The 25,497-nt window shown below is 39.4% G+C and overlaps 1 protein-coding gene across 9 annotated transcripts in view; it reads left to right on the forward strand.

The window, feature by feature from the left end:
• LOC110983263 (uncharacterized) overlaps window positions 1–25,497 on the forward strand; it is a 71,122-nt gene that overhangs the window by 36,190 nt on the left and 9,435 nt on the right. For 7 of the 9 annotated variants that reach the window (XM_087135511.1, XM_022242414.2, XM_022242445.2 and 4 more), the window contains exons 7-15: window positions 16,393–16,537; window positions 16,941–17,017; window positions 17,836–17,934; window positions 18,958–19,096; window positions 20,647–20,803; window positions 21,356–21,495; window positions 22,086–22,217; window positions 22,716–22,859; window positions 23,188–24,935. In XM_087135511.1, the coding sequence (XP_086991637.1) occupies window positions 16,393–16,537; window positions 16,941–17,017; window positions 17,836–17,934; window positions 18,958–19,096; window positions 20,647–20,803; window positions 21,356–21,495; window positions 22,086–22,217; window positions 22,716–22,859; window positions 23,188–24,935 (2,781 nt within the window). Of the gene's footprint in view, window positions 1–5,354; window positions 5,762–16,392; window positions 16,538–16,940; window positions 17,018–17,835; window positions 17,935–18,957; window positions 19,097–20,646; window positions 20,804–21,355; window positions 21,496–22,085; window positions 22,218–22,715; window positions 22,860–23,187; window positions 24,936–25,497 lie in introns of those variants that run through there. The other 2 variants (XM_087135513.1, XM_087135512.1) reach the window with 2 other exon arrangements.

The following is a 25,497-nucleotide window of genomic DNA, read 5'->3' on the forward strand; positions in this document are numbered from 1 at the left end:
ACATTCCCTTTTGAGTGCAATATTGAACTTTTCAGTTTTGAGTTAATTTATACATGAAATCATTATTATGGCCATATTCTGCTTTAATTGAAACCTGAAATTTGCACTTTTGTTCTTATCAATTTCTTTTTTAAATTGAAGATGGTATTGAAGGAATCTTACCAAAATACAAAATGTTTTATTATTTGTAACAAGTACACATGTACCAGTACATGTACATGTACCCCAGTACATGTACTGGCCTAGTGTGTTACCTTATTTGATGATGCTGGAAATATCAGTTTCCACAACAAATAAGAAGTCTGAAAATACTGGTAACTGAGAAGGCAAGTCCAAAGCAAATATTCCTTTCCTGTGACCAGTCTCCTGTTTTGTTCCATACACCCCAAGACTAATTCCTTATTTCAGGAAAGGACCATAAGCTTGAGAACTCTGACCATGAAGGATTTCTGCTGTGAAAGACGTCTCCTCAGTTTGCATTGACCTCTTTTGTAAAATGATAGCTTTCATTCTAATGACTGCTGCTTTCACATTCAAATTTATAATTTATCATCACCTATACCTGCTTTGTCAATTCTCACTACATGGTGATAAAATTACAGCCAGGAAAATAAAAGTTACTGTGCCAAATGATGAAGCTTGGTAAACAAGGAGGTCTTTCTTCCGCAAAGCTGTATTGATGAGTCATGGCTAGGCTGAACAAACTCAGCTATGTACATACTGTGCACTACATGGTGCTTTGAAGGAAAACTTCTTCTGAATGCTGTATGAGCTTTCTGTTTGTGCCTTCCCAAGGTAAAATGATGAATGAGAGAGTAACTGAGTTTATAGTATGATGGTCAGGGTATTCTATTGGAACTGGAGGACTGTTTCATGATTCATGTGTGGATAAGTGCCCATGTATAGAAGTCTAGAAGTGTAGTAGAACTGCTGATTGCCTGTTGATTGACAAAGTGAATGAATACATTTAGGTATACTGTACATGAAGCTGAGTTAATGTGTTGATATTTCTCGGGCTGTTTTTTTGTGCTTATCATTCCAGTCCTTCTCAAAACAGCAATCTGTTTGTTCCATTCAGTAGGCAGCATACCCTGCAAGCAGTCATTAGGAAGCATGACTTCCTTTGCCCAGGAAATAATTGGATCCTATGAAATTGTTGAATTTCCGTTAAGGCAGTCATCAGGAAAAACACCATGTCATTGAACCATGTTGACAAAAAAAATTAAGATGGACCACAGGGTGGAGCTTGTAAAAACAGCAGGTATCTTCATTCATTCATGCTGCATTGCTGGTACAGTGCTGCTGTTGGATTGCTTATCACTTTCCCTTCAATTTCGAAATTGGTCTGTATCCAAATACATGTACAGGTACATGTACAGTACATTATCCTGCATTGTACGTGTATGTTCTGAAGGAGACAGCTTTGATAGTCCCTTTTTTTTGGCATTTTTGATTACTTTGTTCATGGATTTTGGTCTTCACACCTACATTTACATGTAGTTGGAATCTGTTGCCCTTTGGCAGAAAGTATCAAAAAAGCGTCTTGTGCCATAATTTGCAGCATTGAGAGATCATCCACCAGTACATGTACGTGCTCAAATGATGAAGAGAAGTACCTTGGTTATGTTGGTATTTTGGGATCGATCGTGAGAAGTTTTCCTGTTTCGCTAACAAGTCTGACCTCTGATCTTTGAAGTCGGTAGTGACTTACAGTGTAGGTTGATGTCATTTGCTATTTTTACAATGGAAACTTCAGATTAAATGTCATGACACCACAACAAATAAACCTGTTACAGCTGGAAGTCACACAGGCTATTTCATTCGTGCGGTGTACCAGTATCCTTAACTGCACTTGGCTAAAACATAATACTCAGACCAGTTTGATAAATCAAAGTTGTTGAGCAACTTTCATCTCAGACAGGCACTAGAGTACAACCATTACAACCATACATGTACACTATTTCAAATAGTGCTTGATTATAGGCCCCATTACAAATGAACAGTGTAAAATCAAGAAAAAGCAAGCATTACGTGTAATCACCATTAGCGAACTGAAAGCTGGTTCTGATGGAGTGTAAATCTGTAAGGTTCACATGCATCATGCATGTACATGTTCAGTGTGAAAATGTTGAAATTTTGGACAACCCCTAATCTTATACTGGTACTCTAATTGGAGGAGATGCCATACAGTGACGTACTGGTAACTGTGCTGGCAGGACACTCGCTTGTGTGTCCTTAAGCTTGATGTGTGCATACATAATGCAGTAAATACCGGTACAATGTAAATCACAGTACCCTATTGGTTGAAGAGGATTGTAATGTGTGAGAACCACCTGCCCATGAAAATAACTCCACACTAAAGGCTTCTTTATGCACTGGTTCATGTACATGTAATTATAGTAGTGGAAAAGTATTAGATTATCATTGTGTTATACAATGTACGTGCATTGTGATGTACCATTTAGTACCATTCTGCATACAAGCCATGAGCTACATGTGCATGTGTACCTGATAATTCAAGTGTAAAACAATGCGTGGATGTGTAGAATGTACAGACGTTAGTGTACACATGTAGATTGCTGTGATCCAAGCAAAAGGAGAGAGTTGTACATGTAGGGCCATTTCTAAACAATCCTCCATGTACGGTATTTAGAGGGATATGGTTACCCCTTTGATCTGTGGTATCAAAATAATGCTGTTAATGTATCAGCTACCTGGGTAACACATGCTTCTCTAATACTGTACGTTCATGTACACTGTATATGTCCTTGCAGTACATGTACAGTAATAATTCCTGACATCAATTACATTTTGGCTGGAAGGAAGTTGATGTTACTGTCTGCACCTAAGAATGCAACTATCTCAGCCAATATTCCTAGTGAATGACTCACTGCTCCAGCCCCATACACAAAAACCCAGGCAAACCCCCCAACCACAGGTCCCCTCAATCAATGAATTCAGTCTGTCAGCGGTAGTATGGTACTTGCTCACCCCAAGGCGACGAAAATCACCCGACTGTTCACAGACAATCATGTCTGGCTTAGTCTTCTTTTTCTATTCCAAAGGTTTATCAATCTGTGTAATTATATCACACTTGCTGTTACTGATGACAGGTCAGGAAAGACGCCGAGTGTAGATTACTACGTCTGCCTGCTCTATGCTGTGTTTTCAGTGAGTGGGTGTGAGCATTTGAACATTTCAAAGGTTTATTTATAAATTGCAAGATGATAATAACAATATTGGATATTGTGGGTTTTTAGTGGAAACCAGTGTGGGTGTACACATTTGCCGGTACCGGTAGACCAGAGGAAGAAATTGTGTCTTGAAGGGGAATTGCAATAACTGGTTGACTGTGATCCATTGACACGGAGGTAGTCTGAGAACCAGTCCATACTCTGCACCAATGTTGTGAGTGGATACATTAACAAGAATCTGTAACATTTTTTGTTGAAGGGAGAAGAGTGTCATTCTTAAATATACTGGTCATTTGAAGAAACCACACACAAGTGTTTTGTCTGATCTTCTCAGTAAGTAAAGTATTTTTAGTAGTAGGATTAATTTCAGCAATTATACCTACCCCATTTCGTTTTAACAAACCATATTCTGAAACCTAACCCACATGTGTCACTTTATAACAAGGATTACTTTACTGAAAATTACTGCCCTTAGTCTGTGATGGATCCTGTTTGTTGGAAATTGCACCTTTTGTTTACTGTCAAGTGTATACATGTACCAGACATCAATCCCTAATGTTAGCACTTATTCCTACTGATGTCAACCCTTCACCTACCGGTACCTGCACCTGTATACTGGTACATGTGCAGTTGCCAAAAAGCCTTTTGCGAGTTAACTTTGACCCAAATCTGGTAAACTGAGTTCTTTAAATTCATGTGAACACAACAACTTGAATTCTCCTTAGTAAAACCACTGTTGCTATACCTCGTGATTTAGGGCAAGCTTTTGCTTAGTTACATGAGAGGGGCCTCGCAACAATACACTGTTCTCAATGGATAAGGCACAAAGGAACCTGTCCACTCCAGAGATGGTGGTCGCTATGCGAAAGCTTGCCCCGAATCACAAGGTAAAGCAACAGTGTCTTTAGTCTGGGGAATTCAAATTGTTATGTTTATGTGTAGTCAGATACATGTAACTCAGTGCACCAGATTTTGTTCAAATTTAACTTGCAAATGGCTTTTTCCTATAGATGCTGGTCTCTCAACCTGGTAAATGCCTGATTCTTTAAAATGTGGTACTTACAATGAGTTGCTGTACTCTTTTGGGGGTTCAGAAAACACACCTAATGTACATGTACCTTTACAAGGCAGGCAGCGACCCCAAGTTGACAATGTTCAGACTTGTCTTCTTGATCTAGTAAAGGATTTGGGTGACTCACCCTCTTAGAATATCTTTACAACGATGTCCTAGTTAAAGTATTATACTTAATTCTTGGGTTAGAAGACAACACGATTACAAAAATTAAGAGGCTAAACTTTACTGACAGTCATGGGTGACTATAGTATTCTGTGTACCTGGTGTATGGTCCTTGAGACAGTATGTTTGCATACGTACAATGTACACATGTACAATACATAATATGCCATTATGTTGACTTCATCCCAATTTTTGTGTGTGCATGTTATTTAGCAGTTTTGACCTATAGTAAAGAATCACTCATTGTACGTACAAGTATCGTAGTTCACCTACATGTACCAAAATGTAATTACTGGTAATGTAGGGGTTACATGTACCGATACATAGACCTCTATAAATAGCAGTTGATGGCACCTTTTAATAAGCTGAATTGAAAATAATGTTAGTTTTATTGAATCTTTGACAGTTTTGTTTTCAAATTGCCAAATTTCTCTTGCATTATAATTTTTTTGACATCTGAAGTCACTTCAATATCATATCAAACCACCACAGGTGACATCCATATCTAGCCATAGTGTACATGTATACACCTACCGGTACATGTACGAGTGTGTGCATGTACGGTACACGTAGTGGTACATGTACATGTTGTACATGTACATTGACTTCAGGTATATGGCCTAGTTGTGAAGGCCTGATCTTTGTTAATGGGAACCAAATGAAAAATTGAGGCGATTACAGCATGTATCCTTAATTCTAGCCTATAAAAGGGTTATTGTTGTAGACAAAATTGATTGTGTTACATGTACCTCCATGAGATCAATGACATTCAACCTCCATTTGATCTTCTCCTCCAGGTATTATACATGTAATAAACTTACATGTAACATCCCCCATACAATACAGCGACCCTGTGCTTTTATATTGTGGATTGGATGAGTCCATTGTTTGTGTGGGTGGATTCTTCGAGTTGTGATTAGTCATGCTGTTTATACCTAGTACCTGAGTGGGATGTGGTTATTCAGTTCCCTGTGAGAGCTGGGTGCACATGTCTGTTTACTCTGTGCTGTGCTTGGCTTGGCTTGGCTGGGTTGCTTGCTTGGAGCATGCTCCAGCTTACCATTTACTGGTACTGTTCCATTCAGAGCAGTTTAGCAGGAATATGACATGAAAGCAGACAGGTTTGTTTGATTTTTACTGAAAGGTTGAATTCAGAGTGCCTTTTGATGTGCCAGTATACAGTACCATACCTCATCAATTGGATTGTTTACACTGACGTTCAGCACAGTATGGAGAATACACATTGTTTCAGGATGTACATGTGTGCTTCATGAACGTATATCACTTGGCAACAAGACTGAACTCTTGATGTGAAAAAAGATTTGTGGAGGTAATGCCATTTGCAACTTATATTTTCATTGTTAGTTAAAGTAGGATGATAATGTTCTTCAGGTGTGTGCTTTAATAATAATATTGTCATTTTTAGGAGCACCACCTGCAGGTGCCTTCCATGTAGGCTTTTCCTATTGGATCCAGCATTGTTTTACAGGAAATGGTTCAAGAGTTCCAATTTCTGAGATGCTTTCCTATTTCATATTGGTGTGGAAGCTGCAAATGTCTTAACGTGTGCATTAAGAAATGCTACATTTACAGTGCATGTACGCACTGTTGATGCAACAGATGCGGAGCATTCAAGGTGGTTACCAGTCCAAATTTAACTACTACATTTTGATGCTGAATAAGTTACATTTGTTACACTTGTAAACTGGCATGTGTATTTTCCTTTGAAAGTAGAGTCATACTTCTTAATTTATTTAATCTTTTAATGTTTGTATTTGAAAGAAGTTAATAGAATTTCCAGGAGTTTGGACAGTCATTGGAGAGACCTTGTTTGTAACATCATTTGGCCCTTCTTTACTTTCTTATAATTACATGTATATACCTGGGGTACATGTACCGTATCCCCAGTACGCTACCCGTACATGCACCGTATCCCCGGTATGCTACCCGTACATGTACCGTATCCCCGGTATGCTACCCGTACATGTACCGTATCCCCGGTATGCTACCCGTACATGTACCGTATCCCCGGTATGCTACCCGTACATGTACCGTATCCCCGGTATGCTACCCGTACATGTACCGTATCCCCGGTATGCTACCCGTACATGTACCGTATCCCCAGTATGCTACCCGTACATGCACCGTATCCCCAGTATGCTACCCGTACATGTACAGTATCCCCGGTATGCTACCCGTACATGTACCGTATCCCCGGTATGCTACCCGTACATGTACCGTATCCCCGGTATGCTACCCGTACATGTACCGTATCCCCGGTATGCTACCCGTACATGTACCGTATCCCCGGTATGCTACCCGTACATGTACCGTATCCCAGGTATGCTACCCGTACATGTACCGTATCCCCGGTATGCTACCCGTACATGTACCGTATCCCCGGTATGCTACCCGTACATGTACCGTATCCCTGGTATGCTACCCGTACATGTACCGTATCCCCGGTATGCTACCCGTACATGTACCGTATCCCCGGTATGCTACCCGTACATGTACCGTATCCCCAGTACGCTACCCGTACATGTACCGTATCCCCGGTATGCTACCTGTACATGTACCGTATCCCCGGTATGCTACCCGCACATGTACCGTATCCCCGGTATGCTACCCGCACATGTACCGTATCCCCGGTATGCTACCCGTACATGTACCGTATCCCCGGTATGCTACCTGTACATGTACCGTATCCCCGGTATGCTACCCGTACATGTACCGTATCCCCGGTATGCTACCCGTACATGTACCGTATCCCCGGTATGCTACCCGCACATGTACCGTATCCCCGGTATGCTACCCGTACATGTACCGTATCCCCGGTATGCTACCCGTACATGTACCGTATCCCCGGTATGCTACCCGTACATGTACCGTATCCCCGGTATGCTACCCGTACATGTACCGTATCCCCGGTATGCTACCCGTACATGTACCGTATCCCCGGTATGCTACCCGTACATGTACCGTATCCCTGGTATGCTACCCATACATGTACCGTATCCCCGGTATGCTACCCGTACATGTACCGTATCCCCGGTATGCTACCCGCACATGTACCGTATCCCCGGTATGCTACCCGTACATGTACCGTATCCCCGGTATGCTACCCGTACATGTACCATATCCCCGGTATGCTACCCGTACATGTACCGTATCCCCGGTATGCTACCCGTACATGTACCGTATCCCTGGTATGCTACCCATACATGTACCGTATCCCCGGTATGCTACCCGTACATGTACCGTATCCCCGGTATGCTACCCGTACATGTACCGTATCCCTGGTATGCTACCCATACATGTACCGGTACATGCACTACCCGCTGTACATGTACATGTCTAAAACTTCAGATTGTGTTCCTGACAATGATTATGAGCAGAGGCAAATTTCCATTTCTTTGTTTGAAACCATTTTCTTTCCCCCTAAATCTGTACTACATGTATCCCCAACACCTGATTGATCACATTCTAGAAATTCCTCCCTGTTTATTGGCTTGTTGGTGACTCATTCACTAATCAACCCATACAGCAATGATCCACTGTATTAAAAACCAGGTGCCCTGCAGCAAGTCACTGTACAACATACTGTACACCATACACTTGTACATACCTGGTGCTTTACATGTAAATCCTGTGTAAATGTACATTTATAATTTGCTTATCTCCAGCACTGCATGCAGTAAAGGTCTTGATATACTGTATTAAAGGGAATTGGGTACCCCAGGATTTTTTACAGGTGTGTTCTCCCAGGGTGTAACCATCTGCCTAATTAGGGCAATATCAGTTGAGTTCAGTTATGGCACATGTACCTAGCGGTAGTACATGAATGTTTGAGTTCAGTTAACTACATGTACATGTAGTGTGTTTTCACAGAGAATAGAGTAAACATACATGTACATGTTCGGTATATATTGCAAAATTATACATTTACAGTCCATTAGAAAAGAAGTGAATTTTTTTTTTGTACTCTCAGTTAGATAAAGTATATAATGATAGAGAAAATGAAGTTGAACATGTTTGTACACAACATACATGTACACGTTTTTAAAGCTAGTCAACCATACTGGTACCAGGTACATGTACAGTGGAACGCCGCTATAACGAACACGACGGGGTCCACGCCAAATGTTCCGTACAGCAGTCGTTTGGTATATCGAAATTAACTGCCGAACGTTTCGTTGCCATGTTGAATAGCGCCCTCTCTTGTCTAACTGAAGTGCACCCTCTTGTGATACTATATGATTCGCTGTTTTCGTGATGTTTTGGCATTGCATTTACGTTTGAGGTTTCTAGAAATGTATCTGTTAATTATTTTTGTTTTTTCATGAAATCTTGAGTTACAAAATTGATATTTAATTTATCCTAAAAGTCGTGAAGCCACTGCTCAGGATCGATCTCTGATGCATGCTGTGGTGAATTTCGGTTGATTTGCAACTGCATAATGTGTGGTAGGTTTTGTGCAAAAAATATTGGGAGCCAAGGACGATGTTTGGTACAGCCGAATGTTCGGTATAGCAGCGTTCCACTGTACATGTACTGGTACTCTGAGCATTGCATATTAAAAATGAAAATTTACTTCCTGCTTCAATTTTTGAAGATGAAAGGCAGAATTGGCATATGATTTCACTCACAACTCAGGAAAGAACCTGTTGTGCCATGACAGTTACAGTACCTTACTATCCACGTACATGTACTAGTTCATGTATACTACCAGTACATGCATACTGGTACCGGCATGTACATGTACTTTTACAGAACGATCTATGTATGTATGTCACACGTAGAGCTATATGTATATAAACTAGAGTGCTAACTTCTCATTCTCTGTGCAGAGAAAATCTTCCGCCTACCTGGGCGCAGCCATTTTGAATCCATGTGCGTGCTTGTAGAACATTCAAAATCAGGTAGCATTAACATCGAATGGTGCATTCTAAATGCAACCTGCAAGTACAATACGCAAACGTCAGTGAAACTTTTGAATTAAGAAGCATGCATGTACAGAGCAGTGGCACATATTAAATTTACATCCACAGCTGATTATTTTAAAATCTGATTTAAAGTCGTGGCAAAATTCATGTACAGTACACACGCGCACGCGTTTGCAATTTTTTGGGGGCAGAGCTCATTTACTGATTGTGCATTCAAGTTGTTTGCGTATCGGCTTTGTTGACCGTGAAGTATTGTTTTTAGAATACAGATGCAGATATGCAAATAGCTGTACAAAAGTCATACAAAGTTTCAAGTTTTCCATAGGTTTGTGCACAACATACTTGTATTACGCTCTTCTCGTGTTTAACGGCAGTTTCTGATTATGGAGGACGAAAAGTGGCCATCTGCTTTTCTGCTATCAGAATAGTAGAAAAGCATATTTTATGTTCTGGTAACATGCAATTTAGACTTCTGCCACCTCAAAAAGCAGAACAAACATTGTTTGGTTATGCATTTTTCTATTTTTCTGCTTCAGAAAAGAAGATTTTACTTTTTCTTTGTTCGCTGACGGCCGAAAAGTGGCCATCTGCTTTTCTTCTTTCGAACAGGCAAAAATGAGGATCAAACATTTGACAACAACCGTGAATTCTACTTTTTGCTTTTTTTGATACCGGAAGAGCAATTTTACATAGGCGGCCGAAAAGTGGCCATCTGCTTTTCTTCCTTCCAGGGATCATGAACGGGGTTGTGAACCTCAGGTTATGACCATTTCCTTTCATGGGGATTGAAGACGTATAAACCATTAATTACAGTCCACCCTATCTTTTATTATGAAAGATTCACATGTTTTTCTTGGACCAAGCAAGCTTTTGTGTCTATACATGTAGCTGTAAAACTGTATTTCCTTTGGGATGCTGTTTTCTCTGCCTCACTGGGACACTGATACTGCCGTATGGGATTGGTCCGCAGAATACATGGTTAAGCATTGGTTTCTTTACTTCTTCACTCCCCCCACAACGGAAATGGTGGTAACCTAGAGGTTCACGACCCCATTCACGGCCCATTGAGGACAGAAAAGCAGATGGCCACTTTTTGGCCACCTATGTACAATCCGCTTCTCCGGTATCACAAAAGCAGAAAAGTTGAATTCAATGTTGTCGTCAAAATGGTTCAATCCACTTTCCTGCTTGTTTGACAGGTAAAAAGCAGATGGCCACTTTTTGGCCACCATCAAAAAGAGGAAAGTAAAACTACTTTTGTAGTAGCAGAAAAGTGGAAAAATGCATTACAATAAAATGGTCATTCTGCTTTTGAGGGAGCAGAAAAGTAGAAAAATCATAAATTGCATGTTACAAAGATGTATAATCAGCTTTTCTACTATTCTGATAGCAGAAAGGCAGATGGCCACTTTTCGTCCCCTATATTCTGATGCCAGAATTCTGTAACTACCAGTCCACCATTGCATTTGGTTAAAAATACTATAAGTTGGAATATTTGCCCTGCACGGTGCACAAAATAACTGCTTATACCTAAAAAATACTAAAACATTGTGATGCTTTAGTAGCTTTTTAACCGTTGACAAGTGTATGTCAGCATACTGGTATTCCATGAAATTTCTGTGTTTGAAAACATTGCAAGACATACGTGTAAGCTAGAAATTTTCAGGGGTGAGATTTGTTGGGGTTTTTTCATCAGGATTTTTCAAACAAACTACATGTATGGTATTTTGAAATCTAAAAGTCCCCCGTCCACCGTTTTGGTTTTCTTACACATAACAGATGATACAAAACACAAGGAATGGGTATTTTAAGGGGTGCCTTCAAGCAAACATACATGTACCGTACATGTAGATTATACACAACTGTTGGGCCATGATCAAACCTTTTTTTAACCATTTCTCAGTCAATTTCCCTCCAATCTTACCCTAATAGAATAAAATTCATTTTTTTGTTGACATTTTGTGCTTCGTCTTTTGCTCATTTAGGGTTTTAAGTAGCAGAGAGAGGTGACGTGTTCAGTTCTGTTTACGGATGACACTTTTCTTAATTCCCGGATAGAAGGGGTTAATGATACCCGGTATTTACATGTACATGTACTGTATGTTTACTTACATTGTACATGTACATCGTACGAGTACATGCATGGACAAAACTTTCATTGTTTTATTGAAGCAGATGATATACATGTATTGTCCTTTTGTAATCACTTCATCTATCATCTGATGCAAACATTTTGTGTTCTTTAGCATGTTAGTTCCAGTTGATCGAGTTTGGTATGGTATGTTTGTACCAAAGTTATGGTATCGCTATTGCATGAAACTGTACATGGACATGTTACCGGTAGTTGATCGTGGAACTAAACAAAACCCAGTTTTCCTTAAGCTGTACTTTTTAAAATTTTGAATAAGCAAGACATGCCAATTTATGACAAATTAGTTGAAGAATTGAGTAATTAACAAATAGAGAAAAACTGTTGCTAGCAGATTCTCACCTTTGTGTGTTTGATTTTTTAATGTATTTTGTGCTTGACATTTGGTGTTTATATATAGGTAAATTTGCAATTCACCTTTCTACATGTATTAACCAACACAAACAATGTAGATTCTTTGTATTTTATCAACCCTAAACCCGTTGGGGTATATGTAAACTCATATTGAAATTGGAGGATTTGGGACTGTTAGCGCTATAAGTAACTTAAAAGAAACAGTAATCAGTCACATTTTGCAACAAACACCAAAAAATGTTCACTTTCCTAGTTTTTCCTATTCTTGCCAATATGTACATGTACATGTGCAAGAATAACTACTTGAAGCCACAACCTTAGAGCACTTTAGTTTTTACAGATGTTTCAATCATTTTCTTCTGGTCATCCAGAAGTTCAGTCTTACTGGTATACAGAGCCTGTACATGGATATGAACTTCACAAAGCATGCACTAACTGCTAAGGTATTTGTTTACAACCAATCCTATCAAAGTATGAATCACTGTTTAAGTAGTACTTGGTTGAAAAAGAGAACAAGGAAACGACTTAAGACTGTGCAGTTGACCTTGTGGTTCCTGTCTGTATGCTGCAGACCAATTTATCCCCCAAGGATACATTCCTGGTGAGTGACACATTTTTGTAGGTGTTTTACAAAGCACTCCAGATGCCCACTTGTCTGGGAATGGAAAATAATGGGAATGGAAAATAATGGCTGGCGGACTGGTTGGCCTGTGCAAATATCTGTGTGTACTGTGCATTGCTTTTGATGGGAGAGTGGTTAGGGCCTGAGTCAGGTGGATGTATCTTGGGTCTAAGGGTCATAAGATAAAAGAATACCGCCCTAACCATTGATGGTGATAGAGTTATTTGGTAAATAGTCCAGCAAATTAGCTTGAAATGAGAAATACATGTACATGCATGTAGATCACTCAGTCCGGATTTGGCTGATGCACCCCCAGCAGTGGAATGATTTTCAAAGTGGAGGGGCCAGTTGTTAGACCATCAGGCATCAGCCATTAATAGCTTGATTCAGTGAGCCCCATCTAATTTTAGGACTTGCAAAAAGTGGGAGGGGGGGCAGGAGGGGACAGGTCCCCCCAGTGGGCTGATGTATATTATAACATGTATTGTGAACACATTTCATTGTCTACTTCTTGCCACAGAGCAATAGTGGCAAAGTGGACCAGTACATGTACACTTGTGTACTTGAAAGCTTTGGAGTAGAAGTCTGTCGGTATTAGTCTAAATGTATGTAACTTTGTTAGATCAATTGTCATACATACTGCACACGAGCTCAGTTTTCCGAGCACTAACTGAACACTGCCGAGCGACCCGAACTAGCACCTGAGGCTGAAGGCATGTGCAGTAAGTCCCATTTTGTTCACTTTAAGGGTGTGCTGAGTTCCTACATCAGGTGATCATTGCACGTACTTACCAACCTCAACTACATGGGCTTTGTGCGCGTTCGAATTAAGATCACTCAAGGCATTTTAGGCACTATCCATTGTTTCTTCAGGGCATGTTATTGATGATGTGTACACCTGTACGGGTTTGTTGCCCTTTTTTCCTTTTTTGCCTTTTAAAAGTGAAAGTCCTATCCTCATACATAAAGGCGGGTGTACATGTACATTAGGAACAGATATTCAATAAAGGCCCGCCCCCACTCCCCAGCATTGGTGACACTCAATTCCAACAAATTAATAATCACCAAAGTAAACACTCGTTTGTAAAGGTCTGGCAAGGGGCGAAGTTACAGTACTATCTTGCTGAATATTCAATAATGGTAGTGGCAAAGTCAAAGTCATTCCCCGATCTTCCAGTCTTTTCTGCATAATATTTCCTCGTACTAAGCGACTGCGCCAAATGAGGGACCAAAGCGTATGGCCTGTGTACGTGACTGGAAAAATCAGCACACCGGATAAATGAGATTGTTGCGGCAACCTGCTCATTTATCCGGCGTGTTGTTCTGAAAATCTGAGCATGCCAGAAAAATGAGACTGTTACACGGGTATGTGTCTCTTCTTGAGTACAAGGGCACACTTTCCATGTACTCGCACCAACAGGTGCACACGTTACCTGCAGGCTGTACTTAGCCATCAATTACAAAACAAATACATGTACACGTACCTTTACATGAAGTACATGAGATGAGTATTTGCATACATCACTACTCAAGTGCATTAGTACACTGCAAATGGACATGCATGCAAATCCGAGCAATGCACATTTACATGTAAAATTTCATCTACATGCACATGTATACATGTATGTACAAACTTCATACTCACTGGTACATTGACATGTTGTATAATGTGTTTACGTACATTTGGGTGTACATGTGTGTTCCTTGCTTGAGTATAAATGAATGCACTTGTACACGGACGTGTACATGTACATGAAAATCTGGTGTACAGTGTACCGGTACTAGTACATGGAAACACTGTCCCTTGAATAGAGCTGGAGAATTCCACAATTTCTCTGCATGTGTAAATGACATCAGTCACACAGCATTCTTCAAACTCAGTCCGGCACACACAAGTTCAGTGCAGTGCAGTATGCATTGAATGGCATTTGTTTTTATGGTTGTGTGTTTCATTGCTCTTCACCTAGTATTTGCAGATAGATAACGCAGTTAACATACCTGCTTTGTAAATGTACGTGTAGCTTGAGTGACTTTTTTGGTGTAATTCATAATCCTGGCTTGAAATCCTTCCAAAAGTGTAGTAGTAACCCTTGTTCTCAAAGTATATCTGTTTAGTATCATTTACTAATCCTTGTTAATTCTGGGAGGGGTACATGTACGATGTACATACTTTCTAAGTGCATATTGACATGTCTGTCATAGGCCTTTTGCACCAATGCATGCCTGCTGTACCCTAATAGGGTACATGTACATGTACGTACATTACACACCCATATGTACATGTACATGCACATGTACATACACGTATAAACCAACTGGAGATCCTGTCTGGGACCCACCTTCAGCCATTAGCAGTCCACTGAAAGTCATTCAAGTACACATACCTGGTATGGTCTACAGGTAAAACTATCGCTGCATGACTCATCGGTTCACACCCACAGTGCCTTGCTTCATTGAACAAGCCCGACTGTTTCAATTTGCCTTGGACAATTTTTCACAAGGCAGGATAGTCCATGCGTGTAAAAAGACAAAAAAAAAGTGAATTTCCTTCAAAATTTCATCTCTCCTTCTTTATATTGTACCACTTGTGCCATGTTGCCAAGTGACAATTTGACGTCACAGAATCCTATTAAAATATGTGTCTTCCTTAAATTCTGTTTGCACAAATTTTCTTGGTGTTTTCTTTTTCTTTTTTTTAGTCTTATTATGTGTACTAAGTAAGCACCGTTAGTACAAGTACTAGTACATGTACGTACCAGTAGGCTAATAGAATTTCATTCTAAGCTCATGTACATGTGCACTGCACATGTAACAAACCCTCAGTAAACAGTTAAATTGCTGTGACTCAGTGTTTATTAGGCACACATTCCTAAAGAATTGGACAGGAAGGTAGAACAATTCTTGTACAAAGTTCTTTTATTATGTACATGTATAAGCTTATTGAAACCTACGTACAGGTACATGTACATGTACATTAAATTTGTACCTGTATTTATATGTACAAACACAGGGGAACCACAGAATTTTTCATTTGTACAATGTTCATGTACGTTACACGTTCATGTACCCGGTACATGTACATAACATGTATGTTGTTGAAATTACATTGCCTTTTGAGACTGTAAATCTAACCCTGGTCCTGCTGAACCCGACAAGGTCCAGCATGCAATATGCTGATGTGAGCAGGGAACAAAAAGTGTTTTGTTCTAATCATAAAGATTGTACATGTATTTACTTCATTTTTATTCGTGATACAATGCATGTGTGTGGTAGCTTTGGATGTGGTACTGGTAAATCCCTATATATAGGGATTTATTGCTTGGGGTGTATACAGTACATGTACATTACAGTTGAAAGTTAACATTGGAAAGGAACATTCTTGTCACATTTTCTCCTCCCAGGGAATTCATCATCATTTCACAAAATGTGAAAATACCAGTATTTCCCAAGGTGGCGAAACATTTCACACCTTTTCACTTAAGTGAGAACACATTTCACACCTTTTCACACAAAGGGGATAAAACATTTTCATGCCATTTCAGACAAGTGGGAAAATTTTCCACACCTTCACAAAAGTGTAACAACATCTTCATACCTTTTTACACAATGGAAAAGATTTTCATTTTCATTTTACTCTTCATGTACATGTACTTTAAGTAGGAAAACAGTTTCATGCCTTTCAAACAAGTGAAAAAATTTTCATGACTTACGAATGGGACTGTGAAGGGGAATTTTTTTTCATAAACTTCCTTATTACCATTTATAGCATTTACAGTACTTGCAATTGCATTGGACGTGACAGAGTACACAGTATAGGGTTAGGGTATGTTACAGGTTTGAACTTTTCTGTTTTGTTCTAATCTAATCTTAATTTTCCCTTGAACTTGCAGTTATATGCAACTAGTGGAGAGTCTACCCACATACGGAGTGCACTTCTATGAGCTCAAGGATAAAACTGGTATCCCATGGTGGTTGGGACTTAGTTACAAGGGCATTGGCCAGTATGATATAAAAGATAGACTCACACCAAGAAAGGTAAGCTTTCTTTCCTCGCCAGAGGATTATCATCCTAGACGCAAGCTGCATGTAAATGTACGGTATGCTCAGTTTCACTGATTCATCGTTCTATTTTTGTAAATGTGAATCAAGTTTGTTGATGTACTTTGCTTTTTTAGTTACAAAATATGGCCATAAGTGATAATTCCGGAATTTGAAACAATGTGAAAGTGTTTTGTTTCATATTTGATTCGTTTGCTGGGGAAAACAAATGGAATGCAGCATGTCATTTCTTCCTTACATGCATCACTTGCATGTACATTGTATATAGCATCACTTTTGTAATAACATTCGAAGCTGTGAACATTCCAAATGGGTATGTTGGTTTTGAAATACATATATTTATTTCATGGTTTAACTTTTCTTTATGCATTTGTGTTAGGTCTTCCAGTGGCGACAGCTACAAAATATATACTATCGAGATCGAAAGTTTTACATTGAAGTCATAGACCCAAGAAGGTAAGGTGAACTTCAGTCAACAAAGTGTTTCAGTGAGACATGAAGTGATTTTTTTTGTCTAATATTGTCACCAGATTGAGCATACATGGCAACTCATTATTTTGTTTTACATGTGTTGTTTTACTGGTATCTGTTCTTTTGTTGACAAGTAAAGATGCATGAAATGACCAACAACAGATCAATTGCACCTGCTAAGTCACAATCCGTTAAATCACGAGACCTATGGTGGGTATCAAACACCAGCAAACATAGCATCCTCCCATGCATGGCAAAGTGTGTCATAAGTGTCATTTACCAAAAAATAATGCAGATGATTGGTAAGGTACTCAGACTACTGATTTGTTGAGCATTATACTCCAAAATTGGCTTTACTTTTGGCAAACAATGCTTATGACACACTTTGCTATGGAAGGACACCATGTTGTTGATGTTTGATACCCACTATAGGTCATGTGACTTAGTGGATGCAGTCAGTCTATTTGTGTCATCAAAGGGATGTATTTTTGTCTTTTAATGATTTCCTGATGTGATTTTATTGAAGTAGAGAACAATTACTTACAGTAACTCTGTCATAAGTGGCCTCTTCTGAAGGTATTTTGCCATAATATACATAAATGTACATGTGCATGCAAGTAATTGATAATTATTAAATTTTTATCATGAATGTTGAAATAATTAATTTGCATGAATGAAGTATAATGTACTGGTATGTGTACGTAAGTTGAGTTTGTCATACATGTGTATTTTTATTTGTTTGATTTGTTGCCTTCTTTGATTTGCATCTTGACCTTTCACCCAACCTGACCTGACCCCCCCAGAGTTGTACACACTTTGAGCAATCTGAACCTGTATGAGGAGTCATTAGAGGAGGACATATATGATGAATTGTCAGATGCTATTGCGGATCCAACAACCCAGTAAGTGACTAAGGGTCTGAAAGTACTTCCAGGATGATGTAGGATAATACATGGTTTACATGTTGAAAATGGGAAAAATTGGGGCCATTTTCCTCACCAAGGTCATACCATTAAGGAGGGGGGGGGAGAACAGTCGTTTAAAAAAAAACCAAAAAATGTTTAGTTGTGTCTAGATGCATAAAATGAACTTAATCAGGGCATATTGATCAGTAACAGGGATGTATTTTGATCATTGTAATTTTTCTACATAGTATTCTCATTTATCCATTTGTCCAAGTGGATTTAGATCTCAAGAAAACTGCAAAAACAAATTGTTTTTCATGCTTTGTTAATTCTTTTTTTTCATTTTGAAAGTCCTTTCAGTTTCCTGACAAGCATGATTTATTACATATCAGTAGTGAATGTTATGGCTACCTCGCATGAAAAGGAAAACAGTTCAATAGACAGAATTGACCTATGACCTTTTCTCTTTGTTGTGTCAGGAAGAAAAAACTTAAACATTTGACAAAACGGTTTATCCATTGTACATGTAGCTCAGTCGGTTGTAAAGCACCTTTGACATGCAGGCTGCCGGTATTAAAGCTTGTGATTGTTGCCTGCCTCTGAGCTTGTCAGAGGGCAGATAATCCACACTCATTGCTGTGGGTCTTATAGAGTGGTTGAACCAAGCAGTTGCTTGCATAGTACCGTACATGCAAGCTGTTGATGATGCATTATCCTCATTATTTCTTGTATGAAAACTTGATTGCTTAGAAACCAGAGAATTCATTAACAGTCAGTTTGATCTTTTAATTGATTGGTTTATTTGGCTGGTGATTGAGTGACTTCCAACAATGAGCATAGACTGTACATTTACTTATATTTCAACAAATGCTCTACATGTGCATATTTTCATATACTGAGCTCAGTAACCCTGACATTTGATATTCTGGGAATATGGAGCTTGAATGAAAGGGAAACTACATACAAGTTTACAATGGATACTGGTTAATACTTCAAATTTGTTTTCTTTGTTTGGCACAGAGTTTCTGTGAGCAAACGAACCTTTGGTGCTGCTAATTCTACCATCCATGCCTGGTATGGCTCACCAGTAATGGTCAAGTCCATGTGGACAATGGCAGTTAGACAACATCAGTTTTACTTGGATAAGAAACACAGCAAGGTGAGAGTTGGACAAAGGGATGGAGTTTAGGGTTTGTAAGAAACTTAAAGGGAAGGAGGTTATAATGGTCAGATTTGGGATAGTGTAAGTTGGCTCTGGAGACATGGAAAGATTTCATCAACATCAGCCTACAGCCTGGATCTTTGAAATGCTGGAACAATTGAGTCCCCGAGGTAATGTGTGCTGATTAAGAACTTTGCATTCTCGTGCCTATCTTGAATGGGGAAAGAGTTTTGGATTAATCATTCTGATATGGAAATGAAGTAATCAATCACATGCTTTGTCATTGTGTGCACAGTCAGAGACTGGAACAGACAGACAGAAAAATTCTTATCATGTGCAAATATATATTAAAGACTAAGCCACATGAAGAGGTTAGATGGTCTAGCTTTATCTGTCAATTTGTGCATTGGAAAATTTTATTGGACATGGAAGACCTGAGAAATTATTTTGTTTGTCTCAACAAAGATCATATGTCATTAAAGTGCAAATGCTAGTCATGTCTGTTGCCAGTGTGCAGGACTGTATTCACTTTTTGTTCATGCTCTGATGTAACTTTTTCTCTGTATTGAGTTTCAATATTTCTGAAAGCAGTGTTCCCCTTCTGAAGTCAAGGCCTCTTAAAAGCTCACATTTGATATGAAGGTTATTTGAAGTAAGGTTTTAGGTCTGACATATCAGACATCTCTTGAGCTGTCTTGAGTCTGTTTCCCTGCTTGAGTTGTTTTCATCATTTTTGTCATTGTGTTGTTCACTTTCTGGATTTCATCATTAAAGAGTACTTGTATTTCAATAGGTATTTTTTTAAAATAACGCATCTTTTAAGTCTGTCTTTTTTAAAAACTGGAAATTATCTTTACTTCTAAATTATTCTTTCAAATTTGCTCAGTTTCCTTTCTGAATGCAAACCATTTAACCCACTTACATGTAAATGGCATAATACATGGAATACATGTCCTTCAATTATGTTGTCTTGTTTTGCCAAGTATGGTAGGTTGAATAACGCACAGATCTGTCTGTTGGCTTGCTTGATGGTTGATGTCTATTTAATTATGTATTTTAAGATATCATCACCTTTGAAATAATTCATTGCAACAGCTATAATCCTGCCATGTTTTATTGATGTCCAGTCACCGGTGGTCTCCATATTAAAATGTCCAAAGGTGGTCAGAGTTGTTAATTGCTACCCCTCTAGGACCCTCATAACTTCATATGTTTGTCTTTTTATGTTTACATGTATATTTGCTTTTTAAAATTGTTGTAAAGCACTTTGAGCATCCTTTGGGATGGATTTTGGCACTATATACTGGTAAATATTCACTTATACTTTACAATTGATCCTGTTAATCATGGACTGAGATACTTCTTTGAGATGAATCATGGGCACTGTGGAATCCAGCTCAAATGTGCTTGATAACAATTGGTGTAAATAAAAAAAGGTTCGATTTGACTGCCAGTTTCCAACTGCTAACTGGTGTTGCTTATGTGAGATGATCTTTTCATTTTATGATTGGTTTGCTCATGGCTTTCATTCTATTATCCCAAATCAGGAGCGATACCCAGCACAACGGAGCTTCAATCAGATTGCCAACGAGCTGACGACGAGTACCAATTCCTTAACACCATCCCAAACCTCTGAGATGAGCGAGGAGCAGACAGAGGGAGAGGGCACTAATATCACCCTTTTGAAGGATGCAAAGGAAGCTTGTGAGTCAATGAATGAGTCTCCTGGAAAGATCTTAACAGTCTTTGTAATAGAGTTACTTATAGATGATGCGCTGTCTTATGGATTAGCATTGGGCAAAGAATGAAAATGAAAAATGCAGCAGCAAGATTGATTTTGTGACTTGAAAGCTAGATCGGGGTGCTACAAAGTTACGAGCCCACAGATATTGTACATGTACCTCAATGTTGTTGGCTGCAACAGCTTGTCAGAATGTGCTGTAAAGGAATTTAAAATACTTTCAGATTGAATCAAATTCTGCAGAAATCTTACGTACACACGTATGAAATTTTATTAAAAATTTAACATATTGCATAAGGCACAAAATTCATACATGGCCATACACTGCTTCCCAAGCATGGGTTTCCAATATCACCAGCCAGAGTTAATGAGTGATGAAATTAATCACTTCAGGATTTGTGGTGACTGACATACAACCCTTCACACTGAATGCTTCCTCAGTGATGCATAACGCATTTAATTCCCATATTGTCAATCATTTGTGATTGAATTTTTGTTCTTCATTTTCCTGGCAGCCTCTCGAGAGCTGCTGGCCATTGAAGGCGAGGTTGCTCGTAAGGAACTGGTCGAGGCACTTAAAGCTCGTAAGGTGGTGCTTCAAGACACGCTCCAGGAGAAACTAGAAAACTTGAGACAGCTGTGCCTCAAGGAAGCTGTGAGTTAAAGGGCCCTTAATTTAGAATTTAATTGAGTAATCTTTAACAAAATTATACCAAAGAATTACTTGAACAGATCAGTTTTAGAGTGTTCTGTGAGTTGCTCTGGTCAAAGTAGCAGTTGATTGTTTTAGCATGACAAAAGTTTAAGTTATGTTTCCAGTGATTTTCATTTTCTGATAAAATGGTCAATTCTTATGGAATCTTTCCCTCATTGCTGGACTGTGTGAAATTTCACTCTGTAAACAGACTGCTTTGATGGCTTGTCAGTTAATTAAGTTACAATCACTTCCCGTTACCAGTATCTTGATAGCCATCTGGCAAAGCCATCAAGAGTGCTTATTGCATTTGAGATATATTATCAATGATGAGTACATGTATCTCTGTAATCTATATATTTTGTCCTTCCCTCTTTAGCTAAATAAGATTGCAGATTTCCTGATTTTTGTGAGACAATTTCAGGCTCTTTGTTTAGATGTTACCAAGGATTCTTTGATGTACACTTACCACTGAAGTTGATGTACAATTCCAGCTGTACACATTTGATTTCCATCCCAGAATTTGACAGATGTATTTCTTCTTCCATTAGGAGATAACAGGAGAGTTGCCTATTGAGTATCCACGCATACCTGGTGAGCCTCTACCACGTCCCAAGACAAGAGTTACAACAGCCTTCACTCTCTCAGATAAGACAGTTAACACACCAGAGAGTCATGAAGAAGTAAGAGTCTTTTAATGTTGTTAACTTGATAAAAGCTGTGTGCAGAAGTTGTGCGTGTAATTTTTGTCCGTCTCTCTTCAGCTGCAGATAAAGATAGTAACCTTCCTGTAAAATTACATTTCAGTCAGAATTTGCTTACATTGTCATTTTGGTGTCAGAGTTCTGTAGAGCAAAACCCAGTACTAAGAATGTGTGACTCATTTATGTACATAGCTTCACCCAGCTCAGAAAAAGGGCAAGATTCCCAAATATAATGATCAGTAAAAATTAGAAACACTATTGACATGTGATATTGGCCTTTTTGGTTTGACTGTTGTTACTGGAGGGTTTTGTGCTGGAAGTCAACTTCAGTTTCTATTGATGTTTCAGACAATGTTTTGTAAGAGCATTGTTTTGTATCTGAGTGACTACATTTTGTGAGATAAACACTGCTCATATTTGATGTCCATTCCCATAAGTGAGTAAGCTGTGGTCGATATCATTTTGGTTGGCATTCAGGATGAAGGCTTATCCCGGCTTGAAGGAGAGTATGAAATACAGTCTAAAATCACTACAGCGGCCATGAAACTTGCTAATGATCCAACCATCAGTAAGAAGGTTCGCAAGACACGTCGAGATTCCTACAAGAAGTCTGCCCAGAGGGTAAGTATCAATTTTAAGACTAGGTCAGGATGTTGTGGTATTGTTGGCTCAGATCCAGATGAATCAGCTTTTCTGTCGGATATTATGTAAAACCTTTAACCATTCTAAGTCTCTTTGTCAAATAAAACATAAGGCGTTTGTTTTCTTGTATCTGTTGGTAGTTGTCTTTTGACTTTTGCAATTAATTTAATAAGTGAAATTACTAGAACAGTATCAGTTTGATAAAGTTAAATGCCTAGTTATAAAGTTGCATTCGTTATCTGTGAACATTGAATCCAGATTGCTTTAAGAATTCATACTAAGTGAACATCTTTTTGGTATGCTTCAGCTTAACAGTATTGAAGTGCAGCTGATTGACCTCCGTCGCAAACTTGGACTAGAATTGGCAGAACCATCTCCTGAGAAAAGAGCACTGGAAGAGTACAATAGCATGAACCGCTCAGGCCGCAAAGCTAGCACGCCCCATACTCCACCGACATCAAGGTTGGGTTTTGGGTTCATGTCAGAGCGGGGAAGGACTAAAACTTTAGATGACAAAAAGGGGGCCAGGATACGTTCCAAGAGTGTTCCGCGCCAACTGCTGAATGGAGGCTGGAGATCTCCATCGCAGAGCAGAAAAAGTAAGGATAAAGGTCAGACACCAGTAGAGATTTATTCAGATACACCACCAAAAGATTCACCGAAGGCATATAAGAAGAGTGATTCTAAGAAGTCATCTCGTGTCAAGAAACCACCTGTGAGTTCTTACCAGTCAGAAACTAATCTGCAGACTAGCAGTGATTTAATGAATGGACCTCGCCAAATCCGATCAAATAGTATGAGTAGTAAGGATAGCTATCATTCACATCGATCTGTGGACTACGTTGAAAATCAGCGGCAACCCTCCTACGCGAAGACTCCTGTTGGATATTCAGACACTTTTAGCAAGAGCACACCCACATTGAACTTGCAGGGGGAGACTTCTGGTGCTGATTCACCACGTCGTCACAGAAACCCGTCAAACTCTGGATCAAGTGGCAGTAGCTCAGCACGGGGGCCACCGCCATCGTATCATAACAGCACTGCGTGTAGATCACTGAATAGGACTGGGCGATACTATGAGTCCCCTGAGCTGAGCTCTTCACGGAGAGATTACGACTCCCCACGTTTAGGACATCATGCTGCATCGTTACATGACTTGCAGTTATCATCAGCACACCGTGAGCTCCCTGAGTTTGATGATGACCTTGAATATCACCAACAACCAACTTCCCTTAGCCAGCCTGCTTCACCAAAGAAGCACCATTCCCTTGGAAATCTGAATCTGAAATCTGGTAGTGTTCCTGGCCCTCAGGACATAGAGGAACAGAACTCTGCTGCTTATACTCCGTATCGGAGTCGGACGCAGTACCGATCACAGCAGTACCAAAACTATGCTAGTCGGTTGCAGGGCCCAAAGAAGTTTGAATTTGAGGAGGTCAACAATTACATTAATCAACCATATGACCCCCAGATGGACCAACATGACCCACAGCAGAATCAATCTGTTTACCATGATCAGGTTGATTTCACTATTGATCAACCTGTCCCATCAGATCGTGGATCTGGTCACTCCTCACTGGTAGGTGACTTCCAGCCTGGAGCAACTCGTAATCGTCATCACTCCATCTCTTCCCAACAGTCCTCTAGTAGCCATTCATCCCATAGTTCATCTATGGCAATCCAGTTAGGTCCTGGCAGTGGGGGATCCCCATACCACTCTCAACGGACACCTGTCTACACCCATGTCTCTGAATATACCTCCAGCTATGCATCCATCTCACATACCCCTTCCAATATAAATGTCTCAAGTCACAACATGAGTGCACATTCACAGTCTATGACATTATACCAGGAACCTCAGCCTGCAGATACTTACAGAACTGAACCTAAACCTGCTGCTGTCTACCGCACTACATCATCAATGGTCTTAAGACCCCAGCAGACATTTGGTACAGGTATTGCCGTCAGTAAGGTCCATTATCAGCCAGTCACCCCCATGACCTGTGAACCAGTGGCTCTTCACAAGAAACCAACCCATTCTGCTTCAACTAATAGGTGAGTAGTATTTAAAGTTGATAGTAGAAGGGCTGAGTTGGTATCTGAAAAGGGCATTTCTTCCAGAGTTATTTGATTCTTACAGCCAAAACTTTGATTTGAAACCACAACACTTTCTTATTTCTCATGTTCCCATTTTCAAGGTTGAATTATCATCTTGTCTGCAGAGCAATTGCAAATTAAAATGCTGTTGTACAGACAAGGGATTTGCTCTTGAACAAAGACACAAAAGGCATAAAACCAATTAATCTCAGAGTTCTACCACAAAATCTGTTTTGTTTTTGCAATACTTTTTCTAACAGTTTTCAAAATCCAGGATCTTGTCTCTAGTTATGATAACATTGTGTGTGAAATGTTTAATAGGTATTTGTTGTTCCAGTTCTGTTCATGTGTTGTTGAAATGGCTACATTAACACCTGCTTTTTTTCCATGCGTAAACTGTGTTTTATTTGCTCAAGTCTGTTTCATGTCTTTGATGATGTGTATTTTTTCCAAACTGTGTAATCATGAAGCATCTCTTCTTTCTTAAATTCATCTCAAGAACTTCATTTAATTAACTTTC

This window comes from Acanthaster planci, linkage group LG04, assembly GCF_054643075.1.
Source record: "Acanthaster planci isolate LZ-2023a linkage group LG04, COTS_SCS, whole genome shotgun sequence".
Lineage (NCBI taxonomy): Eukaryota > Metazoa > Echinodermata > Asteroidea > Valvatida > Acanthasteridae > Acanthaster > Acanthaster planci.